The sequence below is a fragment of the Octodon degus genome, unplaced genomic scaffold (assembly GCF_000260255.1).
Source record: "Octodon degus isolate 3935 unplaced genomic scaffold, OctDeg1.0 scaffold00011, whole genome shotgun sequence".
Lineage (NCBI taxonomy): Eukaryota > Metazoa > Chordata > Mammalia > Rodentia > Octodontidae > Octodon > Octodon degus.
Window position 1 is genome coordinate 25,462,114 of NW_004524587.1, and position 21,678 is coordinate 25,483,791.

At 56.1% G+C, this 21,678-nt stretch overlaps 2 protein-coding genes across 7 annotated transcripts in view; both read right to left on the bottom strand.

Annotated features, from left to right (window-relative positions):
- Positions 1 to 900: 900 nt before the first annotated feature.
- On the bottom strand, positions 901 to 5,349 carry Setd6 (SET domain containing 6). Of its 4 annotated transcripts, XM_023709416.1 has the most exons (9): positions 5,101 to 5,349; positions 4,887 to 5,031; positions 4,667 to 4,808; positions 4,356 to 4,550; positions 4,112 to 4,232; positions 2,878 to 3,058; positions 2,522 to 2,664; positions 1,631 to 1,952; positions 901 to 1,304 (listed from the first exon to the last, which is right to left on the bottom strand). In XM_023709416.1, exons 1-8 carry the CDS (start codon positions 5,326 to 5,328, stop codon positions 1,647 to 1,649), a joined length of 1,461 nt encoding a protein of 486 aa, XP_023565184.1. In that variant the 5' UTR covers positions 5,329 to 5,349; the 3' UTR covers positions 901 to 1,304; positions 1,631 to 1,646. The 4 variants fall into 4 exon arrangements, with proteins under 4 accessions (XP_023565184.1, XP_023565185.1, XP_023565186.1 ...); XM_023709417.1 differs by having other exon boundaries at positions 901 to 1,952; positions 4,175 to 4,232; XM_023709418.1 differs by having other exon boundaries at positions 901 to 1,793.
- A 647-nt stretch (positions 5,350 to 5,996) lies between these two features.
- Ndrg4 (NDRG family member 4) overlaps positions 5,997 to 21,678 on the bottom strand; it is a 40,409-nt gene continuing 24,727 nt past the window's right edge. For 2 of the 3 annotated variants that reach the window (XM_023709274.1, XM_023709275.1), the window contains exons 3-17: positions 20,955 to 20,999; positions 13,889 to 13,994; positions 13,523 to 13,643; positions 13,374 to 13,436; positions 13,159 to 13,219; positions 12,252 to 12,338; positions 12,125 to 12,181; positions 11,775 to 11,878; positions 11,051 to 11,107; positions 10,921 to 10,972; positions 10,208 to 10,255; positions 10,074 to 10,109; positions 9,900 to 9,951; positions 8,579 to 8,617; positions 5,997 to 7,855 (exon numbers count right to left, since the gene is read on the bottom strand). In XM_023709274.1, coding sequence (XP_023565042.1) covers positions 7,701 to 7,855; positions 8,579 to 8,617; positions 9,900 to 9,951; positions 10,074 to 10,109; positions 10,208 to 10,255; positions 10,921 to 10,972; positions 11,051 to 11,107; positions 11,775 to 11,878; positions 12,125 to 12,181; positions 12,252 to 12,338; positions 13,159 to 13,219; positions 13,374 to 13,436; positions 13,523 to 13,643; positions 13,889 to 13,994; positions 20,955 to 20,999 — 1,083 coding nt within the window. In that variant the 3' untranslated portion in view covers positions 5,997 to 7,700. The remainder of the gene's footprint in view (positions 7,856 to 8,578; positions 8,618 to 9,899; positions 9,952 to 10,073; positions 10,110 to 10,207; positions 10,256 to 10,920; positions 10,973 to 11,050; positions 11,108 to 11,774; positions 11,879 to 12,124; positions 12,182 to 12,251; positions 12,339 to 13,158; positions 13,220 to 13,373; positions 13,437 to 13,522; positions 13,644 to 13,888; positions 13,995 to 20,954; positions 21,000 to 21,678) is intronic. The other variant, XM_004625929.3, reaches the window with a different exon arrangement.

Consider the following 21,678-nt stretch of genomic DNA (forward strand, 5'->3'; position numbering starts at 1 on the left):
AAACTTGAGTCTGTGCAAAATGTGTTCAAGGCAAGTACATAAACTAGTACCCTGAAATAGAGGCACTCAAAGTTGTGCACATGTCTGAGGGCCAGGCTTGTTGTCCTAAAGAATAATCATCCAGTTTAAATATTACACAGTATATTTTTCAATGTGGATAGGAGACCTTAAAACTAGTTAAATTGGTAGTTGTGGTAAAACACAAAAGGGCTGATCATTGAGCTCCCACAGGGTTTTTGCCTATTTTCTCAAAGTTATTGTAAAGCGGACCACAGGGACCACCCTTCAGGTCCTGCTAAATAATCTCCACCTTGGTTCCAAATGAGGAGGCTTAAAGCCTCTTCATCACTCATGCTACTTGAAACTGAGGTGTGAAGTCTTATACCTCTCTCTGCTTATCCTATACAGCCAGTGTTGAACAACAGAAAAGTCAGACAAATGCAACCCCTTTCATAAGGATTTAAGTGTTTTATGAATTTATATTGCATGCCCAGTCTCAATTGCCATCTGAATGTGCCCTAGGGGCATGGCCGGCACTGCAGGCTCAGGGATCAAACTCCCAGTCCCTGCATCTGCCTAAGCAGGTGCTTTTAATCCACTGAGCTATTTGGCCAGCCTTGGCCATACTAAATTTAAAAAAAATCAGCAACCAGTGATCCAATCCAGGGCTACCAGTGTTTTTGTTTGTTTTTCTTGTGTATATGGTATCAAGGATCAAACCTGGGACCTTGCTATGCTTGCCAAGAACTGCTTATGCTGCTGAGCTATCTTGCCAGCCCTGTTTTATTTATTTTGTGTGTGTGTGTGTGTGTGTGTGTGTGGCCAGCTCTGCCCACCAGGGGGCGGGGCTGGCTGGCATGTGGTGCTGGGGAATTGAACCGCGGTCCCTGTGCTTTGCTAAGCTTGTTCTAAGTAGGTGCTTTAGACCACTGAGCCATCTCGCCAGCCCTCTGTTTTCTTTTAAATAGATACTAAAACTAGATCTCTGAGTAGGGATGTAGCTCAGCAGCACAACGCCTACCTGGCAAGTGGGAGGCCCTGAGTTTGATTCCTGGCACTAATAATGTTGTGTTTACCATTACCTTTAATAGTCACCAAGTTTTATGGCTAGAAGGAAGACAGTTTCAGGATTAAAGTTTGTTGCCAGTGAACTTTTAATGTCTTTGGGTTTCTTCTTGAAGGGCAAGCTGTACCACCTAGCACAGACCTCAGACTGCTAAGTCAGCAGAAGCTATAGGTACAGCAACCAGTGATCCAATCCAGTGCTGATTATATAGCTTTAAGTCCTCTCCAGGAAATGGGGGCTTCAAAAAAAGGTAGAGTGAGTGTTCCACAGTAGATGTCTTCCTCCAAAGTCCCATGCTCTCTTAGGCTGTTAATACCATCTTTGCTGACTTCTGTTGTAGCTAGCTGGCCATGATAATGCCCAGAGCCCCAGCACCTTGAGGATGTGGCAAAGATAAGCTGATCACAGGTAGTGAGACTTGTCTCTGCCCTACCCCAGGTCATCTTAAGTAACAGCTATGATGCCCAAGTCTGCTGACCATCCTTAAACATGTCACCCTTACTTTCAAATTAATGTCACTGTTACTTTCCCTTTTAACAGCTAGTAATAGTCTTATTGCTTTACCTTCAGGCAGCAGGAGCTAACTTGTCAGCACCAGCAACTGATGTAAGATCATCTTCTGCCCATAGCGAACTTGTAGAGCCTGCTGCTCCCTCCAGCTGAGTTTGGCATAGGCCACCTTGTTACTGAGGATGTCTTGCTCAGTTTTTAAGTCTGTGGCATAGGTCTGCAGGGTCAACAGAACACTGTCTCGAAGCAGCTGTTTCCACGATGCTTTGAGTTTGGGGATACTGGCGATTGTCATGTTGTCCTCTTCCCTTTCATTCTGTCCCCATCCATCCTGGTCCTTAAGGGCTCTGAACTGCTCAGCAGGCATACACAGTACCTTGTAGCAAACATGGGGCTCTTTATTATGATTTACTTAGTTTTTATTTTAGCAATTTAAAAAAAAATTTTGTGTGTGGCCAGCTTAGCTCACCAGGGGGCGGGGCTTGCTGGCATGTGGTGCTGGGGGATTGAACCGCGGTCCCTGTGCTTTGCTTAGCTTGTTCTAGGTAGGTGCTTTAGACCACTGAGCCATCTCACCAGCCCCTATGATTTACTTAGTTGTGACTTTTTCCCTGTGTTTTAGGGAAGGGTCTACAGGGGGTTCAGGGTCTCACTACAAGATCAGACTCGTAGTGATCCACCTGTTTACAGCCTCCCAAAGAGCTGGGATTATAGGTGCACGCCACCACACCCAGTCTGTCTCAGCAAGCTCTGGGGGCATGGAATGATCAAACCCCCTAGTCCACCTGCTTAATTATTTGGCTGGTCTTAGCTGTGACTTTTAAATAGATTCAGAGACACCTGCCTAAACTATCCTCTGCATTGCCCCCTTTCCTCTCATCTTCCTTTATTTCACTCAATAGTTTTAATCTGTCTCTTAAGTGTTAGGCTGTTTTCAGCCCTTACCTTGAGTGTGGTGGTCAGCTCTTCTTCAGTCAGCACCATCTCACGCCCAATCACAAACGCACCCTCTTCCCCTACCATCTCCAGTTTGCATAAGAAATCCCAGCGTTCCAATAAGAGGAGCCTTTCAGCTTCCCCCTTCACTCCTGTAAAGTGACAGAAAAGCCTTGGATATACCCAAGTGCTCATTTCCAAGAATCTAATGGCTACCCAGCAGAGCTACATAACCCTTAAGCCTCGGGCTGATGGGGGCCGGGGATATGGCTCAGTGGAATAAGCACTTTAAGGGCCTGAGTTCAATCCCTGGTTCCGCCAAAAAAAAAAAAAAAAAAAAAAGACTCCAGCTGATGCCTACTCACCCTGTAAGGCTGCTTCACGAACAGTCACCATCTGAATGTCAGCTGTGTCATCTGTGTTGTCAGGATATGGCTCAACAAAACCGTACATGTGAATCAGCTGCCAATTAGCCATCTGCCCGTAAGTGTTGAAAATCTCATGGCCTTTGGGAATGGATCGAGTGGCCACCATCCTAAGGTAATCCTGGATGAAAGGGAGAAGCTGGGGCCACACCCTTGCCAGACCATTCCTGGGAAGGTTACTGCCTTAGGAAGAGCCTTAAGCAGGGTACCAGCCATGGCACTAGTGCTTTACACTATTCTATCTTTGGTTCCTGTCACAGGCTGTACTGGAAAACAAAAGGTCAGCTTCACGCAGTATTCTTTCTCTGCTCAGTCATGTTAGCACTGCCAACAGCTTTATAAGCAGTCAAGCCCAGATCAAGAGGACTAAGCTGGGTGTGGTGGCACATGCCTCCTGCCCCAGCATGCAGAGGCTGAGGCTGAAGGATCCCAAGTCCCAGTCTAGCCTGGACAATTTTGGAAGACTGTTCTAAACAAGGGCTGTGGATGTAGTTCCGTGAAAAGCTCTGATTTCAATCTCCAGTACTGCCTCCCCCAGTGAGTTAAGCTTTACGAAATTAACAGCTACATTTGCTGATTATTAAAACCATGGATGTATGCTTTTCTCACAATTTTCCATACAGAACAGAACTGACAGTTCTAAAAGGGAGTACCTTAGACCTCTGGTCTTGAGATTCCCACATGGTCTGATCTGAGACTGAGGCTAGCAGTTATCTGCTGTTACCACAGGGTAAGCAGATCTTGGTGCACTCCCAGGGAATTAAGCATGGCTGTGCATACCACTCAACACAAGTTCCAAAGAAGATGGTAAGGAGAGTGCCATGCTAGAGGCCTTTGGTCCTCCTATCTTGTTGGTGTGCACCACCACACCCACACCCGGCTTTAGCTACAATTTTTTTTTTTTTTTTTTTCCGGAACTGCTGATTGAACTCGGGCCCTTGTGCTTGCCAGGGAAGCACTTATTCCACTGAGCCATCTCCCCGGCCCCTTTTAGCTACAATTTTGAGGGCTTTAAAAATGTTCAAATGATTTTACTGCAGTGCAGATGCCCAAAGTATAGGAGTTAACCACCTCATTTTTAGGATGAGTAGGAAATCGGAGTGCAGTGACAACACGCTTGAATCAGATGCCCACTCATCAAGGCAATAAGGAGAACTAGGTGGGATAAACTCACTGCAGAGTACTCTAGATTGGCATTGTGATTGGCTAAGTGGTTTAGTATGTCAGCGCCAGGCACCATCAATGGGGAGTTTGGTTCCTTTTCCTCTTCCTCTTCCTCCAGGGGTTCCTGAAAACTGCCAGAGAGATCTTGCCTAAGGCTCAGGCTTAGATGAGGCCCTAGAGGCGTTCACTCTTCTCACCCACCCCCAGTCCATCAATAGTTAAAGGGCCAATTTTCGAAGCCCTTACTCGCTGACCTATAGGCCATCACAAGGGCCACTAGCTGGCGATAGAGTTCCAGGGAGCGGACACTGGGACCGAACAGATCTGGATGGGCCTCCATGAAGGGCAGCACGATGGCGTAGTACTCGCTGCGGATGTTCGCCAGGTCCTTGTCCACAGCCTCAGGGACACCGGTACCCTGCAGCAGGCGCCGCCGCTCCTCCTCAGGCCTGTGGGGACATCCCCGCCCCGCTCCCTTCACTACCGGGTCTGGAGCTTGGGGCACCCACGGCGGGGTGTCTGAGCAGGTTGCTAATGCCGGTGCTCCCAAGCCCTCGACGCTCACCAGAACATTGGGTGCTCCAGACGGCCCAGCTCCGGCCAGAGAGCAAAATAGGGGCTCCAACGTGAGGCTGGGGCCTGCAGTTCGTGGAGCAGCGCCAGCAACAGCGGCACCCAACCCGACTGGCTCTGCAGCGCGTCTTGCTCTGGGGACGACACGGGGGTGAGCGCCCGGGGCGACCCGCGCGGCCCGCCCGGGGACCGGCCCGCCCGCTCGCGCCCACCTTGCTCCAGAAGGCCGCCGATCGAGCAGGTCTGCGGCGACAAGAGCGCGGCCCGAGGCACCGCGAACAGCAACTCCCCCGGCTGCACGCTTTCCCGGGCCACCATTCCGTAGCCGGCCACCGTGCCTTGCCTGCTCACCGCCACCTGCAGCAGCGGAGAGGCGGGTCAGAGCGCCGCCCGCCGCCCGCCGCCCGCCGCCCGCCGCCCGCTCACCTTGGGACTCAGCTGCAGCCCCACCCGTCCGCACCAGCTCAGGAAGCCGGCTACGGGATCCGGGTCGTGCTCGCTGCCGCCCGCGCCCCGCGCCACCTGGGAGGACGCGCGCGGGGCCTCGACGGCGGTGGAAGGACGCCGGAGAGCGACGCAGGGGCCGAGGGAACCCGCCGGCGCCCCAGCCTGCCGGCCTCCACTCCGCCGCGCGCGCTTGGCCCGTGTCGCCATGCTCCGCGCGCTTCCGGCAGCGCCGGCCCCGCCCCAAGGGCCGCACCGGAAGTGCGTGCGTCCTCGGCGACCGCGCGGAAGGGGAGGTCCGACGACTCCCTCTCTAGCCTTTTTTTTTCCCCCAGCCTACTTTTGACTTTGGCGATTCCAGTTGAGTTTAGGAAATGGTAATTTCGGATGGCGTGGCAGTGCATGCATGTAATCTCAGCTCTTGGGAGACTGGATCACTGAGTTCCAGGCCAGCCTGAACTGCATAAACTCTGCCTCAAAAAGAAAAAAAAAAAGAAGAAAACGCTCACGCCAAAAAATCATGGTCTCTTAACTTATACCTGGCTCCCAACCACCTGTCACTTCCGTCTTTCCCTGAGAACTGCGATTTCCTGGGTACTGGTCTGGGTATGAGGACAAAATCTGTACTCTCAGGGGCCGGGGTCATGGCTCAGTAGAGTTAAGTGCTTGCCTGACAAGCGGAAGCGGAAGCGCCTGAGTTCAGGGGAGGGCTTTGGAAGCCAAGCAACACCCCATCAGCTGTGAAACACATCCGGTGTGTAGAAGTGATGTTAAGATTGGCGAGATAAGGCGTGTTTCTACCAGAAACGCAGACATGCATAATCCCGCACCCACCTGAGCCCCAGCCCCTGAGGAAGTAGTCAACAGTTGGCCCCTACGAAGGTCACAGCCGCGCTCTTCTTAGTTTCTTTATTAGTTTTCAGTACAGTTAACTTTCTATATCGACAAGGGTTTTTACTTGTTTTACATTGTGTCATCTCAAAATCTCATGACATCAGCCACCAGAATACACAAAAGTAGGCTCTTTGTACAGAGAGGAAAATAAATTCACCTTGACCAGAGACAACCTCCGAGGGAAAACCACACGCAGGAAGACCCAATATACATATATTTATATATAAGGTAGGTATTTATATATCTCATCTGAAAGAACACAGCAAAAAGGAAAAAACAATACTCGCAGTGCTATCTACAGTTTGAGGGATTATTCTACCGGCCTTACAGTCACATTCAGTATTCAAAGGAAGCACGTGAATGAGCAGAACCAGGGCAGACTACACTCCACCAGGCTCTCGGGCTAGCAGTGGCTTAAGATGATGGAAGGGATGTGTTGGTGAAACGTGGATCTAGGTGTCCTCTCCGCCTCAGAGCACCCCACACAGCCCTCCCCACGACCACAGCCCTTCAGCTTTTTTCCAGTGCTCTCCTCCTGCTCTGTCTGGGGATTTGTAACAGTTGATATAGGACCTAAGACAAATGGCTCTGGTTTCTGGGCTGGGAGATTCCACCTGACAAGGTCCCATGGATCAAAGTAAGTGACACAATCCTGGGCTTATGTGTCAGGAAGGGGCTGGGGCGTGCAGGAACCTTTCACTTCTATCTGGTCCTGTTCACTTCAAGAACCTTAAGCCCTCACCCCAGGACTCAGCAAGCTCCAGTCATCCCCCTTCCAGAAGCCTTGCAGCTGCCTAGGGCTGACTGCTCTTGATGTACTGACCCCCTCAGTGATGCGGGCTGGGGGTTTGCCCTTTGGCAACCACCAAGGCAGCCAGGTCTATAGGAGTCCTCAGCTCCCCTGCCCTGAGCCCCCTGCTGGCTTCCAGAGTAGTTACACGGAAGTTCTCAGAGGTATGCACACTACCCAAAAGCAATCTCAGACTTTTCCTCTGCTCCCAGCCAGGTCACTAGGGAAACAGGACCAAGAGACTTCTGCCTCAGGGAGCTCTTGGCTCAGAATGGGACAGGGCCGAGTGGTGGCCAAACCATGTGTTTTCCAAGTTCTATCTTCAGACCCCACTTGCCTAGCTCTGCAGCACCAGCCAGCCCAGAGGGTGCCAGGATACCAGCTTCCCCCTGTGGCTACAGTCCAGGTGTGCTGGGGGGGGGGGCGCAGTGAGGGGACAGGGCCTTCCAGTGTGCCCTGCTGCTGTCTCCAGGCCTCTACATCAGGGTCGGAGCCTGGCACCAATCATGTCAAACCCTCATGGGTCTTTCCCTTTCCTGGCAAGGGTTTTAATCTGGGATGATCCAGATCCCAGCCCGGGAAGGGCTCCAACTCCTTCCTTAGTCACAACCCCCCTCTACCACCCCCCCCCCAGGGCCTGGGTGTGGGGCTGGATGAGAGGGATGGATCAAGGCAACAGAGGGAAATGAGGAGGGGGAGCCCCACAAACCATCTGAAGACGGTTCTGCTGCAGCACCCAAGGTGGAGCCCTCATATTTTTTTAAACAAAAGAGAAGTAACCCCATTTCCTCCTGTTCACCTTCACAAAAATAAAGGGAAAATGAGCTGGCGCAGGGATGGCAGTGGGACCTTGGTGAGGGTGGGAGGGCGGGTGAGCGTCTGGGGCTGATCCAGGGCTTCAGCAGGACACCTCCATGGTTTGGTTGACCTGGCCCAGGCCCTCGCTGCTCTCGGAGTGGGTGCAGGGCTGTGGGCGGCCGCCATCCACAGAGCCAGCACTGGTGAGTGATGCGGTGCGTGAACGCGCCAGCCGGGTCATGCTGGCAGAGGGCACTGAGGGCAGAAAGGGACAGGTTGAGGACTGGCAAGTAGGGCCTGGCACCAGCAGCTGGGCAAAGGATAAGGCAAGCAAAGCACCAGCGAGACCAATCTTCCAGACAAGGCCCAGCCCCAAGCCAGGGCACCCGTCAGCCCCTTCAAGCCCGAGGCATGCAGGGCCAGCACTGGCCAGGCAGCCCCGAGCCGGCACGGGTTTGTGCTTCTCCTAGCATGGCCTCCCACAAGAGATGACAGGGTGGGGAAGCAGGACCACCTTTGGAAAGGACATGGAGTCATGGCGATAGGCTGCCCTCAGTCCCATTTCTGGAAGCCCTTATTTGGAATTTTGCAAGTGAGCTGCATGGCACGAGCTTTTCCCTTCTAAACTCGCCTGTTCACCTGTTTGGCTAGGCCAGGCCCAGGCTGACTGACTGCCCACAAGGCCAGCAGGCTCTGCATCTGAGGAGCCTGCACTTCCAACTCCCAGCGCTCCAGGAGGCCCTCAGCCCCTGACAACCTAGGAGTGAGACTGCCCTAAGACCCAGTCTCAAGCTGCTCAGCAGGACCAAGTCTCCAGCATTGGCAAAGGAGCGCAAATCATGTGGGCTTTGGAGTTGAGCAGGGTACAAGAAGTTTCCAAAACAGCAAGATGCGGTCTGGCTGCAGCACTGCACAGAGAAGGAGCAGGGAAAGGCTGGAAGGGGCGACCATGCATCGGGAGAAGGGCCGAGGGGCTACCTGCTCCTCCACTCAGCCTCCGGTCCTTCAAGTACGCAACTGAGAGAGAAGACAGAGCCAGAGAGGCGGAGATGGGGAGATACAGAACACAGTGAAGATCGTGGGTGGGCGAGGCAGGGACATGGAGATAGGCCACAGATGGATGGACAAACAGAGAGAGGGCCGGGCAGGGCCAAGCCTCAGGAGCCCACTCCTGCCTGCCCGCCCTAGGACCCTCTGAAGGGGCCCAAGCAAGTCCTGCCAGCAAGATGGGGGCGCTCATCTCACCTGCCTTCTGCAGCCCAGGCTTCTGTCAGCAAGGCCTCTCAGGCCCATAGCCTAGTCCCAGGGTCCTTGGGATTCTGTGGGGTCTCAGTCTCCCCAATGCAGAATCCCTCCTAACTCCTAGGGCCCTAGGAATATACCCAGCACCTCGCAAGTGCTGCTCATCTGTCACTTCACAAATATCCACTCCTTCTTGCAAGCATAGGGCCTGGCTCAGAGCCCACTGGGCCACCCTGGAGGCCTGGGCCTCTCTGCCCTTCTCCTGGCGCAGAGGCTGGGTGGCCTATGGGCTGTGGGAGCTCCCTTCCTGCTGTGCCCCCATCTCCCTCACCTTCCTCCCAAGGAGACACAAGATCCAGAGGCTGAAAGGGAGGGGAAGTTTGCTTCCCAGCAGTGAGGGGCTGGTAGAGCAGTGCTAGGTCAGGGGAGGGAAACAGGGGCCAGGGGCTATACTGGTATCCCCAGAGCTGTGTGTGGGGACTGGAAGTACAGTCTGGGGTCTCATCATTCAAGGGGAAACTTGGGGAGTACCCCATGGCTCATTTCCTGAGTTTCACGTTCATCTTCCCCAGGTTTGGCTGCCTGCAGCTGGCTCTCCTAACAGCACAAGGTCCCACTTGCCTTTTCTGGACCTTGCCCTCCAACCTATACCTGTGATGCCCCTGGGTACCACCCACCACCTGTGCCAAAGGTCTCTTGGGGTCCCTGGGCCCAGATGAGCCACTAGCCCCCACACAGTGTGAGACTCACCGTAAACAGGTTTCTCTGACAGCACCCAGGCCAGGCCCTGGACCGCTGGGGTTGGGAGAAAAGTCCTCTCCCAACAGACCCAGCCCTGCCCTCAAAACAGTGCTCTGAGGCCTCTGCATGGGCACAGGAGAGCTGGGCCTGGGCTGGGACACACTGACTGGTGGAGTGGGATGAGGGGACCCAGCACCTGGGGTAGTAACACAGTGTTTCTACAGCCATAGGTCCTCAGCTCAAACACAGTGTGCCAGCCCAGCCAGCCCTCAGGCCCGCCCACCATTTCTGGGGTGGGGCAGTGGGCAGTACTCACTGTAGCCCATGCCTTGCAGGAAGTATTTAAAGGCCTCGGTCAGCTTCCCTGGCTGGAGGAGGACAACACAGGCACACATTTTGATCAGGTCTCCCAAGCTTGGTAGAAGGGAAGGCCTCCCCAGCCCCACGCCCCACCTGCTCCCACCAGCAGGAGTGCCAAAAGCCTCCTCACCTGTGTGACCTGAGGGAGCCCCCCGGAATCTGCCATCTACGAAGGAGAGAATGAGGTAAGTTGAGCAGGTCCAGGTGGAGGACCTGTGTGCTCCTGCCCTGGCTGGGCCAGGGGTGCTCCTGCAGCACACTCACCTTCAGGAAGGTCGTGGTGGTCGGGTCCAGTTTGGAGTTGCATTCGACCTGGGGACAAGGAGCCAGTTTCAGCAATACCCCTAGCCCAACGCTAAGGCCTTGTCTGCGCCCAGAGGAGAGGGGGGCAGGGCCAGGGGCAAGCGTGGGCCTAGGGCCTGGAGGAGGTTGGCCTCCTGGCTTATGCCTTTCAGGGATTCCCTAGGCTCTGGAGATTAGTGAGCCGCCCTTCAGAGCCCATTCGGAAGGGTCTGCAAAAGCCCCAACGGCCAAATAGGCTGGGTAGAGGTGAGGGGGTGTAGCAGGAGACAGGCCCGCTTGTGCCAGCACACACCCCTGCCCCGCCAGCCTCTTCATGAGCACAGAAGGTATTTTCTGGGCACTCCAGATGTGGGGACACATGGGAAGAGTGCCCTTGTTCCTGTGAATCCATGGGATGCTGGCTGAAGTTTAGAGGAAAGAGATCTGAAACTCTGGCCTGAAGTACAGGGAGGCTGAATGGGAGCTGCATGGGGAAGGCACAGGGGGCACCTCAGGTGGTGGCCCCTGAACCCCTCCTGCAGGACTGGGCACCCCGGGAATGGATGTGTGGCAGCCGGCGGGAGGTGGATGGGAAGCCCGCCCTTGGTGCTGGTCCCCAAGGCTACTTTGGCCTCATCAAGAGCTGGCCTCGCTGGCCGGGGTCCCACCAGCGCCCTGCAGAGCAGCACACTCACCACCCCATCCTCAGCAGGGGCGTTGTCCCCAACCACCAGCATCACGGGGCAGCTGCAGACACAGAGGAAAGGGTTGTTTGGCCTGGGGAGGGGGCAGAGGCAGGGCCCCTGCAGGGCCGTAGTCACTCACCGGAGCGTCTTGGCGTTGGGCACTGTCCCAGGCCGGTTGATGTCCAGGTCTCTTCGGCTGCAGGGGGAGCAGAGGCAAAGGTGGGCACCTCAGGACTGGAGGAAGAGGTCCCAAACCCACCTGGGCCAACTGGTCCAACAGGCAAGTGAGTGTGGGCCTGCTCCACCCAGGTCTCTCAGTCTCTATTGCTTTTCCAGAAAGTGCTTAATTAAGCAGTGCTTAATATTTGCAAAAGAAAGGCAGGCAGGCAGGGGGGAGCTGCTCACACCCAACTCCTCTTAAAGGACCGCTAAGCACAGCTGGAAAGCTACAACCTTGCAGGAGGTTCACAAATTCCAGCCCAATCTGGGACATTTAAGGAGACCCTGCTGCAAAATTAAAAAAAAAAAAAAAAGCAAACATTTTTATAAGGGCTGGGGATGTAGCTCAGGGCAAAGGCCCTGGGTTCAATACCAAGTAGCACAAAAAAATTAAAGGAAAACTGCAACCTCATCCCCCCCCCCCATTTCACTGTGGTTGGCACCGCTGCTCCTCATTGCTGGCATCTGGGTGTCACTGACATCCTGCAGTGCTGCTGCGCTCCCACCCAGTCAGAGGAGATGTAGGAGAGCCCAAGGGCCAGGTCTGCAGCCTCCCTGCCGAGGCCCCCAGGAGGCTGTGACCTTGGGCAGGAAGCCAGCTGTCTCCCCACTCCATACTGCTGGTCTACAAACCCTGCGCACACCTGTTGTACATGTTCCAGAAGAGCTGCAGGTTGGCCTGGTTCACCACATTTCCGATCTGCTGCCGGTAGCTCTGCACCAGCTCTGTGTTGTTCACCAGCTCCTCCTGGGCCCGGGTGTGGGAAGGCGTGGAGGGGGGCGCACAGACAGAGATGCAGGCTCAGGGGATGGGCAGGCAGCACCTCAGAACAGCACTTGCCCTACTGCCAGTGGGCCAGAGGGAGGGCTGGGAAGGTGGGGCCTCAGAGGTGGTGAGAGAATAGGGGATGAGACAGCAGAGGCCTCACCGCCCCCACCCCAGGTTGGGCAGGCTGGCAGACAAGCCCAGCTCTGCAGAAGTCCCAGCCCTTACCTGGCTGAAGAGGTGGGAGAGCACCGTGTCTGGCAAAGTGCTGGTCAGGCCAGAGAGCTGCATGGGGGAGGCCAGCATGAGCGCTGGCCCTTGAGGCGCTGCCCAGCCCCAGGCGCTCCCAGCTCACCTTGGTGGCTGCCCAGTCGATCCAGCCTTTGCCATTGGGGTCGATGTTCATGAGCACCAGCCCCTCCACCAGGTCAGGGAAGATGAGCTGCAGGGAGAGGGGAAACGGAGGGAGGGTGGGCAGAGAGCCCCCTTCTGCCCACCTAGAAGTGGGCTGCAAAGCTGCAGCCCTGCTGGTCTCCAAGGTGGTCGGCATGGTCAGAGGAAGTGGAATGCCTCTGTGAGGCCTTGAGAAGCCCAGATGGGCCAACTGGACTACAGGGTCCAGGCCCCCTGCCACTCCTCCTTGCAGCCTGACACCCTACGCACTCCATGACTTAGAACCTGTGACTCTCACTGTTCTTGTCCCTCTGTATGTGCAAACACATATTCTGTCTGTACCCATTTCTGCAGTGCTAGGGATGGGTGCCACAGCCAGGCACACACTCAGCAACCACTTTACCACGGAGCTACATCCCCAGAGCCTGATTTAGTTTTTTTTTTCTTTTCTTTTTTCTTTTTGGAGGAATTGGGGATTGAACTCAGGCCTTGCGCTTGCCAGGGAAGCGCTTATTCCACTGAGCCATCTCCCCAGACCCGTCTGATTTAGTTTTGAAAGTATTCTTGCAAACATTAAACACGATGGACCTAGCCTTTTAAAATTTTGAGATGAGGTCTCACTAAGTTGATAAGGTGCCCAGGCTGGGGTTCAAATTTTCATCCCTCCTGCCTGAGCCTCCTAGAGCTCTGGGGTTACAGGTGTGACCACCATGCTTGGCTGTTTCTCAAGTTAGTTTCTGTGGAAGAGAAGAAAGGACAAAGAGCTTTTCTAGTAAGTGAAGAGGTAGGGTGGGTGTAGGGAAGGAAGAAGGGACAGAGAAGGGGCCCTGGTACTGTGTCACAGCTTGGGCTTGGGGCGGGAGACTCACTGCGAACTTGGCCAGCACGTAGGCCCCGGCTCCCACTCCGATGCCAATGATGTACTTGAACCTGGTACAGATGGAGTGCGGCTGCTCACTGGGGCAAGGCGCCTTTTCCCATGGATCCCTCCAGAGCAGGCCCCACCCACCGCCCACAGCCCTCCACTGACAGGCTGGGTATCTCCTGGTCCACGGTGCTGCAGCAGGGCCAGGAGGGGACTCACCCGAAGTGCTGCACCACGCTGGGGAGCATGGCGGCCAGCTGCTCCATGGAGGGGAACTGGTACCTGTGGGCAAGCGGAGCATAGATCAGCATGCGTGCAGCTGGGGTGTGCAGCTGGGGAGAGGCACGGGCGGCTCTGGGGGTACCTACCCCTGAGGAAACTGGGACGCCCCCACCTGCTGGCCCGGGGCGTCCACATGGCACACCACGAAGTGCTTGGTGATCTCCTGCATGTCCTCGAAGTTGAAGAAGGTGTTGAAGCACAGCTTGTCTGCAAAGACATTCATCTCAGCCAGTAAAGGGAGGGAGGGCTGTGGGCAGGGCAGGCATGATCAGCCTCAGCACCCAGCAGCGGGGGAGCCCAGGCCAGGAGACTGGGACCACAGGTCTAAGTATCAACTGGGCAGACAGTGCAGAGGAGGAAGAGGAGGAGGGGGAGGGAGAGAAGGGAGGGGGAAAGAGGAGGAGGAAGAGGAGGAGGAGGAGGAGAGCTGGGTGAGAGCGGGCTGCACTTACGGTTGAGGCCCACGTCATGGTAGGTGAGGATGGCTGGGCGATTGCCCTTCGGGGAGCCCCGGATCACCACGTGTAGAAGCCCATATGGTGTCTCAATGTCGTGTTCCTGGAGGGTACAGACAGCACTGGACTCCTGGCAGCCTTACTTCTGGCTCTTCTGGGAGACCCGACCATGGGGCAGAGATGGGCAGCAGCCCCGAGAGGCCAGGCCAGATGCAGACCCGTTCTCAGTGGGCTTCAAAACAGGGACAACGTGAACCTCATAGAAGTCGGGGTCTCCCTGTGTGCCAGCCAGAGCACTGTGCGGCCACTGTCTGGGCCCTCAGGTGGTCCCCATGCAGAGCCCTCGAAGGCTCCCTGAGGCCCGAGAGGCCTGGCCTCAGCAGCCCTGCCTGGGATCCTCAGCAGCACCCATGCTGGCCACCCCTGCCCAGCCCCAAACACCTGCCAGGTTCCCACCCCTGGCTCTCACCCATGTCCTTCTTTGTACCACTGCCCTCTCCTGTGACCCAAGTGTCCCTAAGGCACCCCTTCAAGAAAGGCAGGGGTGGATCACCCCACGATCACCAAGGCTGCTGCAGGGCTGAAGCAGGGTCCTCCTGAGTTTATGCCCTTTGTTTTGCTTCTGAGGCTCATGAGCTGTTTAGGAGGCCCTCACTCTGTTCCTTCCTGTGTGACTCTCTGTGCCCTAGCCTCTTGACAGGGAGTCACCTCTTGGGGACTTGGTGACAGCTACAGCACCAGCCCTGTAGAGGGCCCTGAGCCATGGGGAGATGCTCTGCTGCTGGTGGGCACATTTGCAAGCAGGTAGCCCTGGACACTCAGTCAGAAAGTTCAAGGTCAGCAGAGCTGAGTGCAAGTACCTGTACTATGGGGAACCCTGGGGACCACAGGGAGGCCCAAAAAGCTGGTGGTGGACTTGGGGCCAGGGACAGGAAGGAAAGGGCTAGTGACTGGGAAGAGACTGCACTAGGTTCCTATGAGTTCTACAAGGGAAGAGGACCCCAGTCCCCATTTCCAGACGGGGAGATGCGGGCGGCAGGGGACAGCTTCTCAGGGACTGGCTTTCTTGGGTCTGGTCTCAGCACACTGCTATGCAGGATTGTGGTTCTACAGGAAATAACAAGGGTTACCACCCCCGGAGCCATACTGCTGGTGAGTGTGATCACTGTGGTCCTGCAGATGGCCCCCCGCTTGCCCTCCCTAAAGGCCCACCCGCTTGAGTCACACTGCCCAGGCTGCATTTTGAGGACACTGGTTCCACCCCACAGAACCCTGAGCATGCAGTGCCCATCAGATGCCCACTGCTGCTGGGTGTCTGCCAGCCCCATCCTAGCCACTCCCTGTCTTCTCAGGGTTGGAGGAGGGGCAGAGGGACACACAGTAGGCTTTCTGCACCCAAGGCAGCTCTTTGAGTCAGCTCTTCCTCTGGGAACAGAAGTCAGGACCCAGGGCACCTTCTAAACTCAGGCCTCCACCCTCCAGCAGCAGTGACAGGGGCATCTGCCATCCTACCGAGAAGGCCTCATCTGCGGGAGGCTCACAGCAGCCACACAGTTGGCTCTGAGCAGCCATGGTGGGCAGGGACTTTAGCCAGGTTGTCAGTCCCTGATGACCTTGGTCTAACCCTCCTAGCGAGCTCCTGGCCCTCCTCCCATTCTAGGCAGGGAGTTCAGACACATCCCTGCCTGATAGCAGCAGGTACCCATTCCCTTGAGTCCTGTACTGCCCAAGGTAGGGGGCGTTAGAGGTAGGGAGCTTGGTGCAACTGCGAACCCCCAACTCCCAGGACCAAGAGCTTCCTTCCATTGGCTCCTGGTGATGTCAGAGCCCAGCCCACCTCGCGGTGGGTGCCCATGGGATGCAGTGCGGCAGCCAGGGAGGGGGCTCTGATGTCCTCTCAGCTCCTATCCCCTCACCAGTGACCTTGAGGGCCAGGGCGAGGGGTGGGGGCTGGGCAGGGGTTGGGAGTTGGGCTTGGTGCATGGTGAGGAGCGGAGCTGCTGCATGCAGATTCTTTCATCTGCTGCATCAATAATTTAGGGCACAGGGTCTGCATGGGCGGGCAGGGGTTGGTGTCATGGCCTCCCTGCATGGTGACCCCATGGCCTGAGAACCCAGCAGGGTAGGGCAGGGCAGGTGTGTGGGGGCGGGGAGGTTTGTCCTTGCCTCTCCTTCCTTAAGGAAGAGCTGCTTAGGGCTGGGTACCTGCTGTCCCCAAGGGTACAGGAGGAAGGTATGATCCCTTCTTGTCCCCTTCCCTGCTTAGAGTCCTGCCAGAAGGTCCAGACCTCCACACCTCTGCTGAGCGGTACCCAAACACCCTGGGGACATGCAAGCAACTCCTAAAGCAGGAAGAGGCTGGGGCATGAATCTGTTCCCTCCCCGTCCTGGTCCAGCTGCCCCATCTCCATCCGTGGGAGGCTGCCATCTAAATACCAACACCACCCCCATGGGGACAGGACACAGACCCTGCAGGCACAGTCCCGCAGGACATGCTTTGGACACAGCCGGGGCTCACAGGGGACCAGCCCAATGGGCTGCACTGGTCCCAGGGCGCACACAGATGCCTTGGGAAGGGGGCACATGGCAGGCAGAGGACTCGCTGTCAGCAGGGCATGCACACAGGGTACACAGGGCCACACAGGCAGAGAGGAGTCCGTGCTTTCATTCCATTTAACAGACTGCACCCCTCCCCCAGCACCAAACCAGCACCGGCCCTCAGCTACATGGGTGGCCCAGGTGAAGCACCACAGGCAGCGGGACGCCCTGTCCTTCCCGCAGGTCACAAAGATGCCCCATCCTCCCGGCCCACCTGGCTGCCCCAGGGCCCTCACTCACCCCATCCCAACACTCCGGCATCTTGCCGAAGGAGGGGACTCGCCTGGGCCAGGAAGGGCAAACAAAGGCCTGAGTCACTCGGGTCCACAGGGAGGGGGCGGCCGGAGTGGGAGACTGTCAGCTCTGGGCCCTAGAGCAGCTTCTGGGCCTTTTATACACAGATGCTGGCAGCCCCTCCTCCCCACAGCGCTTCTGAACAGCCGCTTGCTCACCCAGAGCCCCCAGATTGGCTGCTTGGAGACAAACCCGGCTCTGATTGGCTTCTGAGCTCATCATCCAGCCTACTCCTCCCACCCAGCAACACATCATCCTGGAGGGTCCCAGCCCTGGCAGCTCAGCCATTCCCAACACCCAGGCACTGCTTACAGCTGCAGCTGCACATAGACATGGGGAAGGGGGCAGAAGCTGTGACCATACACACACAGGGGCCTCTCACAGATGTGTGCACCCAATCAGGACAGGGTAGGTCACACAGGCAGGTAGAGCCCAGCACTCATCTCCTGCACGAAAGGCCTGGGGTTCCCAGCCCACAATCCAGGGGACCAGACACAAAGCCCACCTCCCCCACAGGAGCACCCAGGTCCCTTCTGCTGCTTCAGGCACCCACCACCCTCCCACCCACCTAGTGGTGCCCACATCACCAGGGCCCTCAGAGCCACTCACTGAAAGCAGTGGCTGAGGGCAGCGGCTGCAGGAGCAGGGGTGTGGTGGGGCACACAGCAGCTCTGGCCTCCCCACCCACTCTGCTGCAGGGGCTAGAAGAGGAAGGGAATGGGCAGCCTGCGACAAGCGGCCGTGCCTGCCTCCAGCACACCATCTCCCAGCATGGCGATTGGCTTGGGTATCTATGGAGCAGGAAGTCCGAGCCACCTCAGACTCCATGTCCTGTCCCCCCAGGGAGTCTAGGTTCTGGGTGCAGAGCCAGCCCAATGCCTGCTGGCAGGAGAAGGAGACTTGCGTCCCAGAGAGCAGAGGAGAGGAAATAGGCCAGGGAGGCGAGCAGAGGGAGCCCCAGGCTGAGTGAACAGCAGGGCAGATGCAGGGCGCCGATTCTGTCTTGTCAGGGAAGGACACACCAGCTGCTGGCCCTGGCCTGCACTGACAGAGCTGCACCATGGCTGGCTGCCCTTGTCCTGGGTGACCTGGTGAGCACCTACCTGCCACATGCACTTCCCTGGCCACATCCTGCACCTGAGGTACCAACCACCTGCCCTGTCCCCGAGGGCAGCAGGAGTGTCAAACCGGGCCTCCTCAGATGTCCCATCCTATCCATGCTCCCATGCAGGGAGGAGCCTAGACCCCTGAGGCAGCCGTAGCACAGGGCGGAGCTGCTCTGCCCTCAGGTCCCCCATGTGCCTCTCCTAGGAGCAGAGGGCTTGCGACCATCCTACCCAGCCCTCACCCCCCTTGCCTCTGAGTGGCCTGTGTTCACCCTTAGACCTGGGTGAGGGCTGTCCTGCCCTTGGCCACCCCCAGTTGCTGCCCTGCCCCCATTTCTGCTCAGCTCACTGGCTGCAAATCCACAGACCTGGCTCCAGCTTCCACCTGGCCCCCAGCAGGGTCCTTGGGAAACATCTGTGCCCTTTGCACCTCCAGCTGCCCCGCTGTAAACAGGAATTGCGCCTAGCTTGCTGAGTTGCTATGGGTATGAGAAAAAACCATCCATCGCTCAGCCCTGCCCCTAGTTCTCCTGGGCCCTGCAGAGGGAAAGCAGGACAGGACAGCCCATGGGTTTCTCCAGACTTTAGGGGCTGTGGCCAAAGGCAGATGGCTGAGGTTCTGCTGGGAGAATCCTGGTGCCCTCACATCGTGCCACCTCTTTGTTGGGTGACCTTGTGCCTGTCAGTCAACCTTGCTGAGCCTCCACCTCTGTGAGTAGGAGAAACGGCAATGCCAGCTGCACAGGTATTTATGAAGAAAATATACACAAGCCTTATAGCCCATGAGAAAGGACGAGGGAATCAAGGTCGTGAGCGGCTTGGTGATTTCCCCACCCAGGCAGCAAGCCTGGAGTCGCCCACCCCTACGCGCCAGCCTGAGGTCACATCACCAGGAGCAGCGCTTCTATTATCCTGTCTTCCACGTGCAGGCTCTACTCAAGCATTTTGTGTTCCCTCATTTTATTCTGTCTTGGGTCAGTGTTTGTCATCTGCTTTTGCAGTAATGGGAGCTGCAGCTGGGCCTTTATACTGGGCCCATCCCCAAACATTTTCATTTTTTGGTTTTTGAGACAGGGTCTTGTTATATTGCCTGGATGGGAAATAGATTTATAGTCCTCTTGCCCCCACTTCCCTCACTGCTGGATTACACTTTACAAAAGCTCAGGTTTTTCTCTTTTCTTTTTCTTTCTTTCTTTTTTTTTTTTTTTTTTTTTTTTACAGGGTCGTCTTCTGCAGTCCAGGCTGGGCTTGAACTCACAATCCTCCTGCCTCAGCCTCTCCAAGGCTTGCTACTCTCTGGGCACTCACTCTTCTGTGAAAGCAGCTGAAGCACAGAGGTTTGGGGACCTGCTCACTGCTACACAGCTAAGAAACAGAACAGGGAGCCATACCCAGGCAGCCTGGCTCTGACTCCACATCCTGGGGGCCACGTGCCACAGTCATGGCAGGGTCCACGTACTGGGCCCACGTACACCCACGAATGTCCACACTGTAATGAGGTGGCTGAGTAGCCTGGCTGGTGCTGGAGTCAGATGGCCAAGAGGTGGCAGAGCCAAGGCCTAGACTCGGGTTTGTCTGGTGCGCCTCGGTTTCTCAGGCTTGTTACCTCTCTTCCTGGCAGAGCCCATTGAGGCCACAGGTAGAGACGCCGCCTGGCACTATGAAAAGGGATCAAATCCCTGCCTACACCCCAGATAAAAGCTATCTTTGGGGCTACTTCTCTTAAATAAAAACAAAACAAATAGCTCACACCTGTCTCCTGGAGTGTGCAGGGAGGTGGTTTCCTTTTTGGAGGTACAGGCATATCACCCAGGGCCTCTTACGTGCTCGGCCAGTGCTCCACCACGGAGCTACACGTAGCTTTCTCTCTCAGACAGGGCTTGCTAAGTTGCTCCAGCTGGGTTCAAACTTGCGGCCTCAGGCTCCCAAGTAGCTGGGACCACAAGCACGGGCTGCCTTGCCTTGCTAGCAGGGTACCCTTTAACACACACTTTCCTCAACATGCAAGGGCCTTGGGAATGAGGTTTCACCTGCCAGGGCAGCTACCTAGGACTCAAAGGGCACAGTAGAGAGCTGCGGTGGCAGTTAGGCCTCCCCTGTGACCCCAGAAGTCCCCTCTACCTCGCCCCACACAGGGCCAGCATCCTAGGCCTGGGCCTTCCACACCAGAAAACCAGAGTGGCAGGGCAGGGGCTGGCCACTCCAGGGTTCAGTGTCTTCAGTCCCCGCTTCAAAGCCCATTTGCCTACATATTTCCAGCCTCATCCAGTGTAGAGGACAATGAGAATCACCTGGATTCCAACTTGCCCTCCAGCCTGGAGCCCTTGCGCTTGGACAGGGCATTCCTATGGGATCTGAGCACCTGAGCACTGTCTGCCCTGAATCCTCCCCTTGTGTCCTTGAAGAGCACATGACCAGAGACTGACGCATGAGCCTTGATCTTCAAGGCGCGTGAGCAAAGGACCAACATGTGTGCCCTGTCCCCATCTTGCCGGCTGGGAAGAGCCAGTCCCCCCTCCCCCACTCTGTCATCAGTGTGGCGGTCAGGCCACAGGGTTGGGGTTGTCACAGGCTTGTAGAATGACCCCCATCAAGGTCGTTAGGGACAAGGGCAGTGGCCTGGGGGCTACTTCCACCTTTCAGGATGAGAGGATCTGAACTGTCTAGCATGCTTGGATGGCTGGTAGAGTTTGGGGAACCCCAGGAGACTCCCCTGGCATCAGCTGTTAGACATTTTCTAGCACCTGGAAATAAAGTCGCTGGGGACTCAGAAGAACAAATGGCTGGGCGAGTGAAGCCAGTGGAAGAATAAAAACAAAGTGCAAGTTCAGTTTTCATGGAGAATCTGGCATCAAAGTAAAGAGGACATGGTTGTCCTGGTAACCGCTGCCATGGAAACAGGAGCTATTTTGGAGTCAACCTGGCTTTCATTGGAGGAAAATGCTGATTCAGATGACAGCATCCCTTACTCCCTTGTGTATCCTCCTGCCCTCCTTCCTGGCTGCCCTGTTCAGGGGCTGGACAATGGTGGGTTCCACATCTCAGTCGGCTGAGCCTGGACTTACCTTCCAGTCTGTGTCCACAGCCAAGAGGAAGGTGTCAGGGTTCTCCTAAGAGAAGGCAAATAGAAAGGAGTAAGTTAGGTCCCTGCTGGCCTGGGTGTCCCATGGAGGTTGGCCCAGAGCAGATGGCTTTCTGATCCCCAAATTGTGTTAATGTTAAGCCAAGGGTTTACCAAGTGCCAGGCATCAGGCTATCAAGTGCTTGGCAGATGCAAACATTTCCATTTTAGAGGTGGAAAAGATGAGGCTTAGGCTGAGTCCCTGGGTTACAAGGTGGTAGAATCTCTGACTGCAAACCTGGACCCTTTGTCCTCCTGCTCCCGTAGAGGTCTGACATCTGGACAGAAAGGCAGAGGCAGATGGCAGGGCTGAGGGACACTTCGTGTGGTGCCATGAGGTGCTTTTCTTTCTTTCATCTTTTTGAGACAGGGTCTTGCTACACAGTTCAGGCTGGCCTGGAGCTCACTTTGTAGCCCAGGTTGGTGTTGGCTACTATCCTCCTGTGTTGGCCCCGCCAGTGCTGGGATTACAGGTGAGGGCCACCATGTCCAGCAAAGAGGAGCTTTTCTAACCTGCCTAGTTCGGCACTGCCAGGGCCCAAGGCGCTGCCCACTTTGAGCTCTCAAGTCACTTGGGCACGTGTGACAATGAACTCCGTGCATCTTTGATCCGTGGCTGTCTTGCCATTGGATTCCAACAGCCACAAGGGAGGGACCATGTCTGGCTG